This window comes from Oenanthe melanoleuca, chromosome 19 (assembly GCF_029582105.1).
Source record: "Oenanthe melanoleuca isolate GR-GAL-2019-014 chromosome 19, OMel1.0, whole genome shotgun sequence".
Taxonomy (NCBI): domain Eukaryota; kingdom Metazoa; phylum Chordata; class Aves; order Passeriformes; family Muscicapidae; genus Oenanthe; species Oenanthe melanoleuca.
This window is the reverse complement of record NC_079352.1, coordinates 2,858,658-2,869,380: the sequence shown is the minus strand read 5'-3', so window position 1 is coordinate 2,869,380 and position 10,723 is coordinate 2,858,658. Positions and strand designations below refer to the sequence as shown.

At 45.8% G+C, this 10,723-nt stretch overlaps 1 protein-coding gene across 2 annotated transcripts; it reads left to right on the top strand.

Moving 5' to 3' along the window:
* Window positions 1-2,718: 2,718 nt before the first annotated feature.
* Window positions 2,719-8,630, top strand: LOC130261075 (pinopsin-like). 2 transcript variants are annotated; one of them, XM_056506969.1, is made up of 5 exons: window positions 2,719-3,454; window positions 5,412-5,594; window positions 6,013-6,158; window positions 6,963-7,202; window positions 8,092-8,630. In XM_056506969.1, exons 1-5 carry the CDS (start codon window positions 3,124-3,126, stop codon window positions 8,227-8,229), a joined length of 1,038 nt encoding a protein of 345 aa, XP_056362944.1. In that variant the 5' UTR covers window positions 2,719-3,123; the 3' UTR covers window positions 8,230-8,630. The 2 variants fall into 2 exon arrangements, with proteins under 2 accessions (XP_056362944.1, XP_056362945.1); XM_056506970.1 differs by lacking the exon at window positions 5,412-5,594 and having other exon boundaries at window positions 8,092-8,622.
* Window positions 8,631-10,723: the final 2,093 nt, after the last annotated feature.

Sequence of the window (10,723 nt, the reverse complement as noted above, 5' to 3'; positions counted from 1 at the left end):
TCCGTCCGCGTCCGTGTGTCCGGCATTGGCAACAGGCGTCCTGGAAACACCAGACTGGAACTGCCTCCTGCAGGCAGCTTGTGCCATATCTCTGGTGGTTTGTCAGTCTCTGTGGTTTGGGCCTAAACATTTAAACATTTGGAGCTCCTCTGTTGGAATGATTGTGTCCCTGGTGACCCTGGAAAGAGTGTTTGCTTTCCTTCCAGGGGTGTCGTGCTCGTCCTCTCCAGCCACTCCCGTGGAGCAGCAGAGCTGTGCACCCCACAGCTTCTCCTCCTGCCATCAGCTCCACATTTGGGAGGCAAAAATGCAGAGCCTGGCTGTTCCTGCTCCCCAGGAGCTGCTTTCCTAATGAAACCACTCCATGCAGCAGCACGGCTGTTTTTCCAGCAAAGCCAGCTTTCAGGCTGAATTTTTTATCCTTTTTTCCCTTTTTCATCCCTTTCCAATTCATCCATTAAATAATGAAGATGCTGAGCCTCAGAGCTGAGCTGGAGTCGTGTTTGTAACTTGCTGTGGCCGTGAGGTTGATTCATTTTCTGCCTCAGACAGCGTCCAAACCAAATGAATTTCTGTGTATGGCACTGTAATATTAATAGGGCACAGTAATAATATATTTATATTATAATAATCTCAGATATCATCCTCTGTGATCCACCTTGGCTGATCTCTCCATCAGACACCCAGTAGGATGAGCTAAACCTTTCTAGGAAATGCTGCACCATTCCCTGAATTTTTTGAAGCCTTTAAACAAAGATTTCTTAGGAAAAGCTGCTCCTTCCCCACGAGTCTCAGTTACCCTCAGCTTCCAAGCCTTGTGTTGCCAACTTCTTTTTTTTTTTTTTTTTCCTTGGGAAGCAATGGAATCTCTGCAAACCTATGTTTACTTTTCCAAGTGATAATTGTGTTACACTTTGTTTGATACTAGGGGGGAGGGGGTTGATTAAAAAAAAAAACAAACAACATTCATAGGGTTTTTTTTTTAATAACTTAATATTTGTAATGCATCCTGAGGATATGCATGGGTTTTATTTGAGTGCTGGCAGCCTGTCAAGTCGGATGTTCCCACTAATCCTTTGTGGTCCAGCACCTTAAAACCTGCTTGGGCTCTGAGTTTCCAGGGAAGCTCCAGGAGCTCCAGGTTGGCTGTGCCTCCCTTTTCTGGCAAAGCTCCTTTCAATCCATCCTTTTTTCCAGCCTGTGGAACTGGGTCATGCCTGAGCTGGAGCAGGACACGTGTGTGTGGGTTCCTTCACTCTGTTCCCCAAAGTCCCAGCTGCATGCAGAGTTGGTGGTTGTCATGCCAGGCCTCGTGAAATGTTTGATACCAATGTTTTGCTACCATGTGAAGGCTGCAGAAACCGTCCTTACCTGCATCCTGAGAGACTTTTGTATTTCAGTATTACCTAGCTGTGTACTTTTGGTCAAATTTGTTAATATTTATAATGAGAACTGAAAATAAAAAAGGTTAAAAAAAATAAAAATTTAAAAAATTATAAAAGGTTGATGCTGGTGGTGCAGCTTTTGAATTTTTGGGAAGGGCAAGGATTTGGGAAGAAATTATTTTAAAGCAGAGCATTGGGGGCTGCTTGGCCTAATATAGCATAAATACTATATATGTACTTATAAGTATTTATTAAAAAAAAAAAAATATATGGGGATATATGTATATGGAGAGAGAAAATACATATATATGGCCCAATTAAGTATATATACTTTATATTTATATTTATATTTATTTTTATTTTTTATTTTTTACTTTTATATATTTATATATTTATATATTTATATATTTATATATTCATATATTCATATATTTAATATACAAATATAAAAATATATTAAATGATATTTATAATATATTTATATTATATTTATGTTTATATTTGCATTTATATTTATTTTTATATATTTATATTATATGTTTATATATTTATATCTATATTGTATTTATATGGTCTTTCTAACATATATTTATATTTATATTTATATTTATATTTATATTTATATTTATATTTATATTTATATTTATATTTATATTTATATTTATTAGTGTTTAATATGTATTTAGTATCCTTGAAGCCCAGCAAACCCAGGGCACAGGGAATGACATCCAGCCCCAGGTACCAAGGCCGGGCTTACAGGAAAAAAAATATTTACTCAATTAAATGATGCTCTGTCCAGTCATCAGATTTTTAGTTTAAGTCACTGTTTATCCCCTTGGGAACAAAGAGCTGATTACAAAAAGCAGGAGGACAGATTAGAGTAAAGCTGCAGGTATTTGAGAGCCGAGCTGCTCAGCCCTGGTGCTCTATAAAATCAGATTTTGGGGGTTCGGAGAGCACATAGAGCCCCTGAACAGCCACAGTGGTGCTCTATAAAATCAGATTTTGGGGGACTTGGAGCGCCTGAACAGCCACAGTGGTGCTCTATAAAATCAGATTTTGGGGGGCTTGGAGCGCCTGAACAGCCACAGTGGTGCTCTATAAAATCAGATTTTGGGGGGCTTGGAGCGCCTGAACAGCCACAGTGGTGCTCTATAAAATCAGATTTTGGGGGACTTGGAGCGCCTGAACAGCCACAGTGGTGCTCTATAAAATCAGATTTTGGGGGGCTTGGAGCGCCTGAACAGCCACAGTGGTGCTCTATAAAATCAGATTCTGGGGGGCTTGGAGCGCCTGAACAGCCACAGTGGTGCTCTATAAAATCAGATTCTGGGGGGCTTGGAGCGCCCATGGAGCCCCTGAACAGCAGCAGCACCCCGGGGCCCTTTGACGGGCGCTGTGGTGCTCTGTAAAATCTGATTTTGGGGGTTCAGAGCGCACATAGAGCCCCTGAACAGCCGCAGTGGTGCTCTATGAAATCAGATTTGGCGGCTCGGTGCCCCTGAACAGCCGCAGTGGTGCTCTATAAAACCAGATTTGGGGCTCCGTGCCCTCATAGAGCCCCTGAACAGCCGCAGTGGTGCTCTATAAAATCAGATTTTGGGGGCTCAGTGCCCCCATAGAGCCCCTGAACGGCCGCAGTGTGCTCTATAAAACCAGATTTGGGGCTCGGTGCCCCCATAGAGCCCCTGAACGGCCGCAGTGTGCTCTATAAAACCAGGTTTGGGGCTCGGTGCCCATGGAGCCCCCGAACGGCAGCAGCACCCCGGGCCCGTTTGACGGGCCGCAGTGGCCGCACCGCGGGCCGCGGGGCCTGTTCGTGGCCGCGGCCGCGCTGATGGCGCTGCTGGTGGCCGCGGCCTCGCTGCTCAACGGGCTCGTCGTCCTCGTGTCCCTGCGGCACCGCCGCCTGCGCTCGCCCCTCAACCTCATCCTGCTCAACCTGGCCCTGGCCAACCTGCTGGTGACGGCCTGCGGCAGCTCCGTCAGCCTGGCCAGCAACGTCCGCGGCTTCTTCGCCTTCGGGGAGCGCCTCTGCCGCCTCGAGGGATTCATGGTGGCGCTGACGGGTGAGGGGCGCTGGGCTGGGAGCCGGGAGCTGCTCCGGGTCGGCCAAGGGGCTTGGGGAGGGGGCACCGGGGCATGAACGGGGCTGGGTGGGCAGGAGAAATGGGGGTGTCCTGTGGGTGTGATTGCCTGGAAAAGGGAGGCTGAGAATATAGATAGGGGATGAAGAAATAGGAATGCCCTATGGATGTGATTGCCCAGCAAAGGAGGGTAAGAGTATAGAAACTGTAGGGAGGAAGAAATAGGAATGCCCTATGGATATGATTGCCCAGCAAAGGAGGATAAGAGTATAGAAATTGTAGGGAGGAAGAAATAGGATTGCCCTATGGATGTGATTGCCTAGAAAAGGGAGGCTGAGAATACAGATAGGGGAGGAAGAAATAGGGATGCCCTATGGATATGACTGCCCAGCAAAGGATGCTGAGAGTATAGAAACTGTAGGGGAGGAAGAAGTAGGAATGCCCCATAGATGTGATTTCCCAGCAAAGGATGATAAGAGTATAGAAATTGTAGGGGATGAAGAAATAGGAATGCCCTATGGATATGATTGCCCAGCAAAGGATGCAAAGAATATAGAAAGTGTAGGGAAGGAAGAAATAGGAATGCCCTATGGATGTGATTGCAGCAAAGGAGGATAAGAGTATAGAAATGCCCTATGGATATGACTGCCCAGCAAAGGATGATAAGAGTATAGAAATTGTAGGGGATGAAGAAATAGGGATGCCCTATAGATATGATTGCCTAGTAAAGGATGCAAAGAATATAGAAAAACTGTAGGGGAGGAAGAAATGGGGATGTCCTATAGATATGATTGCCCAGCAAAGGATGATAAGAATGTAGAAACTGTAGGGAGGAAGAAGTAGGAATGCCTTATAGATATGATTGCCCAGCAAAGGATTCTTGTGGGAATTATTGTTGGGGGGACGGTGGTCAGGACAAACTCAGGAGCTTTCTATATTCTGGTCTTGAAGTTTGTAGTTTATTGCTAGGGTGTCCTTTTTTATTATTATTTTATTATTGTTAGGGTCCTGCTAAGAGCTGCCAGCTACAACTCAGAGCAGGACAGAGAGACAGAGTAATAGAGAGAGTAATAGAGAATAAGAGATTTCCCATTTACAATACAATAAGTCTTCTTCTATGTTGAATATTCTAATTTCCACTAACCAATCTACTACAAAATACAAATTATTTAATATTTGCATGCAACCTATAGGAATTGCTATATTACCATGTTTTATTGCTTTCTTATCTATAAACCTTATCTCTAAACCTTTCCTGCCATACTGGGAACAGGATGTCTGCTGGCTCTTTGGTATTTGTGGCATTTGGCACAAAGGAAAGAGGCCTCAAACCTTCACTTTGTTGCTCTCAGCCCCACAGTTGAAAACTGCTATAATTTCTGTTTTGCTTATGGTTTCAAAATCTTTTGCTAAGCACTCATATTTATAAGGTTTTCCTATTTCCTCATTTCCAGCAGATGTTAAGAATATAGAAACTGTAGGTGAGATTGAAATGAAGCAGTGTGGCTGGAGAGCAGCAATGTGGATGCCTGAAGGTGTTCTCCCTTTGTTAAGACAACATCAGTTGATGCAAACATACCAAAGAGCAGCAGAGACCCTCTCCAGGCATGACAGGAAGGGTCCAAGATAAGGTTTAGAGATAAGAAAATAGGGGATGTGGGGAAGGCTTGTTTGGGATGCATTTCATGCCAGCACACCTGGGGCTGGAAATTGCACAAAACCTCTCCTTGAGGCATCACAGGCACCCACTGCCAGCTTCATTTCTAAGGGCCAAATAGCACCTTTGTGAGAGAAGCAGTGCCAAAATCACTGCTTTTAATGGCCAAATATCTGTAAGGAAAAAAATTACTTCTTGTTCAAACAATATTTACTCGAACTAAATCCTCATCTCTCACGTCCCAGAGCTGTCCCTGAGCCAAACCCCTCTCTGTGCCCCCAGGCATCGTGGGGCTCTGGTCCCTGGCCATCCTGGCCTTGGAGAGGTACCTGGTGGTCTGCAGACCCCTGGGGGAATTTCGGTTCCAGCACAGGCACGCTGCCACTGGCTGTGCCTTCACCTGGGGCTGGTCCCTGCTCTGGACAACCCCACCCCTGCTGGGCTGGAGCAGCTACGTGCCTGAAGGTAGGAGGGAGCTCAGACTCTGCTGTGTTGGCTTCTTGTGTCTTGTTTTCAAGCCTGGGGTGGCTGGAGAGTGTGCTGGAGTTGAAAGGGTTAATCTCTCCTGTTAGTATCTCCTGCTTGCCCAGCCAATAATCCTCTCCTGGAGGTTGCTCTTTGGAAGTTCCCCACTCTGCAGCAATCCTTGCTGGAGCCAGGAGCTGCTCTGGCTGCTGGAGCATCACCCAGCTCACACCCAGCCAAACCTGGGACAGCCCCACAGCAAATCCCAGAGAGCTCAGGGCAGCCAAACCCCCCATGGCTGATCCCCAGGCCTTGGGGATGGAGGTGTGGGAGATGTTGGGTGGCTGTTCTGGAGCCCATCCCTGAGCCCCCATCCAAGCTCCAGACTGGTTTAGGCTCATTCCCAATTTTCTTGCAGGGCTGAGAACCTCCTGTGGGCCCAACTGGTACACGGGGGGCAGCAACAACAACAGCTACATCCTGTCCCTGTTTGTCACCTGCTTTGTGATGCCCCTGGGCCTGATCCTCTTCTCCTACACCAACCTGCTGCTGACCCTGAGGGCGGTGAGTGAGGGCTCTTCCTCTCCCAGCCCCTCCCATCGGGTGAAAAACGAGTTCACTTTCCTGGGAAATGTGAAAAAGGTTAATAAAAGACAATAAGGGACTATAAAGCAAAGAATTATAATGGCTGGGTGCTTGGTATTCAGCCAAGAGAACACCTTAGTCCAGAAAACGCTTATTTAAATGGATCCACTTGTTGCATATTCATAGACCTTCATGTATTATTCAAAATCACCCCTCCTCCCCTCCAACCTGTAAATCAACATTTTTTACTTTTTTTTTTTTTTTTCCTTGTGGCTCCTTCTTGTTGGTGCACTCCCTGATAACAGAGATCAATAAATTCCTTCCCTGGAGTTCTGGTGATTGTCACCCCCATCTTCATCCAGACTGGATAATCCAAAAATGTGCAGAGTTTCCTGATTATCTTTTTACCATTCTCTGAGTTAATTATATGAACAAAAGCTTTTTACATCACCATGTTATAGTCCAAGAAAAAAAAAAATATTTATCACACTACTATTATACTATTATACCACTATACTATTGTACTATTATACTGTTAAACTGTTATAGTATCAGTACTATGATTTTTAAGTGTTGTTAATAGCAGAACTAGAAGAAACTCCATTCAACAAAGTTTTCTAACAGCATTCATTTCAATATTTGTGAAAATTCAATAATATAATATGGACTTACAACAATGAAGAGCTCAGGGCAGGTTTTGGGGTTCAGCCAAAGGAGCTGGCACCTCCCCAGGGATGGATCCCAAGATGCTGACAGGATCTCTCTGTCCCAAATTCCCTGCAGGCTGCAGCACAGCAGAGGCAGGCAGACACCACCCAGAAGGCAGAGAGGGAGGTGACACGCATGGTGGTGGCCATGGTGGTGGCTTTCCTCACCTGCTGGCTGCCCTACACCACCTTTGCCCTGGTGGTGGCCACCAACAAGGGCATTGTGATCCAGCCAGCCCTGGCATCCCTGCCCTCCTACTTCTCCAAGACAGCCACTGTTTACAACCCCATCATCTACGTCTTCATGAACAAACAGGTGAGAGGGAAAGCTCCACAGCAAGCACAGCTCCACTGGTGTCAGGAAATTCATCCACAAACACCTGAGCTTTATGTCCAAAGAGGAGACAGAGGAGTCCTTTTTGCTTTATTCCAATAAAGGGAGAGGCCATGGAGAGTTCCCCTGGGATCTCTCAAATTTTTACCCCAATTTCCCTCTCTCTTTCCCCATGGGCTGAGGTACTTGAGAGGCACAGACTTCCCAAATACCTGATACCTGAGATTCCCCTCTCATGTACAACCCTCCCTTTTCATTTTTAATTCTTATAGAATTCACAGTTTTCCCCCATCTCCCCTCATCTTTCAATATCCAATTTCATTTATCAGCAAACCTGCAGTTTGTTTGTAAATGTAAATATCTCTTTCCATTCATCAATCAATGGAATCCTTCCCATTGTTTCTTTTATCTCTCAATGTTAGCCTTATCTGCCAGCAGACCCACAGCTCGTTTGTAAAGACAAATCTGTCATTCCTCTCAACCAGGGCTGCTGAAGAACAGCTTGACAGGCCCAAAAAATCCTGGAGGAGCCATCTATCCCATCTGGAAGTGTGGCCACAGGCTCCATTCTGGGGTTGCTGTGTGAGCAGCAAGGACTTGGGGAATAAGATGGAGAGGGAGGGAGCAGCCTGTGAGTCCAAACAAGAGCTCATTTTCCACTTCCATGGTTTTATGGGGTCAGACAACTTAATGTTGGAGCACAAGCTGCTCGTTGAAGGCACAAAGCAAACAGAATGAAACTTTTATTGTCCATAAAGCTCAAAGACTTGGACTGGGAATAGACAGAGATCTTTCCCAAAATAAAACCAAGTCCGAGTCCCGAGGTGACGCCGGATTTCTGCTGCCACAAGTAACCTGTCCCTCCTTCCAGTTCCAGGGCTGCCTGCTGGAAATGCTGTGCTGTGGTCACCACCCCCGGGGCATGGGGAAAACCTCTCCAGCTGCCCCCAGTCCCCAGGGGGCTGCAGAGGGGCTGAGGAACAAGGTGACACCATCCCAGCCCGTGTGATGTCCTGCCTGCAGCAGTGCCAGCTCCAGGATCTGCCTGTGCCCCCACAGCAGCACACAGGGCTCAGGGCTTGGAGAGGTCCCCAACAAAAAAATAAATACATGGCACTGTCTTCTTGCAGCAAGGTGCCAGCCCATCATAGGAGAAAATGCAGATTTTCATTATTTCTCTCTCCTAAGGAACCCCTTCCCTCCCAGCCCCTCACCTTGGAGCCTTTCAGGAACACAAAATTAAAATGAGCAGGGGTTTTCCCTCAGTGCACAACATCCCAGGCTGGCCAAGCCCTGCCTGCTCCTGCTGGGAAGTTCAGGGATGCTGTAAATCTGGCAAAAATCCAGCAGGAATGTTTAAGAGCCAACTGTGTTAATAAACACTAATAAACACTGAGCAGTTCATCTGTCTTATTGGCTGATAGAGGGTTTGACAGAAAACATATCCCCTCCTGCCACCAGAGCTGGCACATCCCTTGTAGCAAGTGCCACAAACAGCCAGGAAAAAAAAAAAGAAAAAAAAAATAAACCAGACACAAAGTTAATTTATTTTTTTAGAGTTAAGGCAATAAGGAAAGGTCTGAATCCACTGATTTCCCAGCAAGGGTGAAAACCCAAGTGGTAACAGCCCCCAAGGCACAGCAAACAAAAGATGCCAAAGCCTGTAAGGATTAAAAAAACAAAAAAAAAAACCAAAAAAAAAAAAAAAAAGATAAAAAACCTCCAGGAGGCTCCACAGCTTCACACCTCATCTGAAATCTCAAATCACAGCGTTTATCTACCCCAGCTGCAATCACACTTCTGTTTTTGGAGGCAGATTCTGTCATTCAGGAGCCCAGGAAATGCTTCTAGATGCAATACTGAAGGCAGCAAATCGCTGAAACTGCTTTCACCCAATTCTCTATCTCTGACAAAGCCTGCCTGCCTTCAGAGCTGTCTTGCAGAGTTTTGATCCTGAGCCCTTGAACTGCTTTCAGAACAAGGAGATCCCCAGCCAGGCACCCCAGCAATTTGCACTGCCACGGAGGGTGATGAGATTTGGGAGACTCAGGGTTTGGGGTCTGGGTTTTGTTTTTTTTCACCATCTGAGATTCTCTGCTTCAAACCAAAAATAAAGCAAAAATCCCCAAACCAGCCCAGTACAAAGGAATGAAACATGGTCCAGTGGAAGGTGGCAGAGGGATGGAACTAAATCTATTTATGGGACTTTCCAACCCAAACCATTCCATGATTCCATGAGCTGGTGTGGGGGGCAGGACACTCATCCCTGTCTCAGCCTCCCTCTGCCCTGCTGTGCAGAACAGCTCAGCTCACACAGCTCAGAGAGGAATTAGAACAGCTCAGTATCACTGTTTTAATTTAATTAATTGGGCTTTCATTCTCTGGGAAGCTGAAAAGCAGCATTAGATGGGCCCCTCTGATCTCCTCTGTGCCTTGCACTGGTCCTTGTTTAATTGTTCCTGTTAATTACAGCTTTTGTGCCCATGCTTTGTGTTATCAGGATGATTTACATCCATGCCAAACTTCAATCTGGGAAAGCAGAAGCACTGAGAAACTGCAATCTCTGTTGTGTTCTGGCCCAGATAAGGAGATCAGACAGGCTATGGGGCTACTTGAAAGGCCCTCCACCAACAGAAATAAAAATTCTCCACATTAAGATGAAAAAGAGATAGGGAAATGGTTCACAGTCTGCTCACCCACAGATAAAACAGAACAAGAAAAGCAGGAAGCTGAGATTTCACATGTTGCAGCCCAAAGTGATGGAAATGCTGGTGTGCTGCACTCCACCACACTGCTGCAGCCCCACGGGCTTTGGCTACTTTTTATTTAATTGAACAAGCCTGAAACACATCAAAAACCCTGCCCAAAGTGAGAGGGAATGACCCTCAGTAATGAGTCACAAGCCACCAAGGACAGGACACACAATAAAAATTTGCAATTTAACTTTTGCACTCTCTATCCCTGCAGGTAACACAGCCCCAGGGCTGTGGGGAGCAGGATCTGGTTCCAGCAGCTCCTACCAGGAATAAAAAATCCTCCTGCCTGGAGCACAGAAGTGCCACACAGAGAATCCAGGTTGGTACAAGCCTGGGTTAGAAAATATTAAACCTTTTTTTTGGACAGAATTCTGTCACAGCCTGGGGCTGAGGAGCTTCTGCTCCAGCTCTGTCACTGTCACAACAGGACAAACACATGAAAGATTTTTATTTTCTCTTGATCTTTCCTCTGCAAGCTGCCCCACCTCTGCAGCATCCTCCCTGGAGCAGCTCTATCCTGGCTGTATCATGGTCTAATGATGGGAAGCAGCATTAAAAACAAGTGAAAAACACAACAAAACAACCCCAAAAATCAACCCCCAAGCCAGAAAAAAACCCCACATGGCAGCACAATAACCTTGGAAAACACCTTGGAAACTTTTATTAATGTTGTTAAACCAAATTAACAGGCACAGAATTGGAGCAAATTTTCTTGCAAGAACAGGAAGGAAGATGCAAAACTTGACA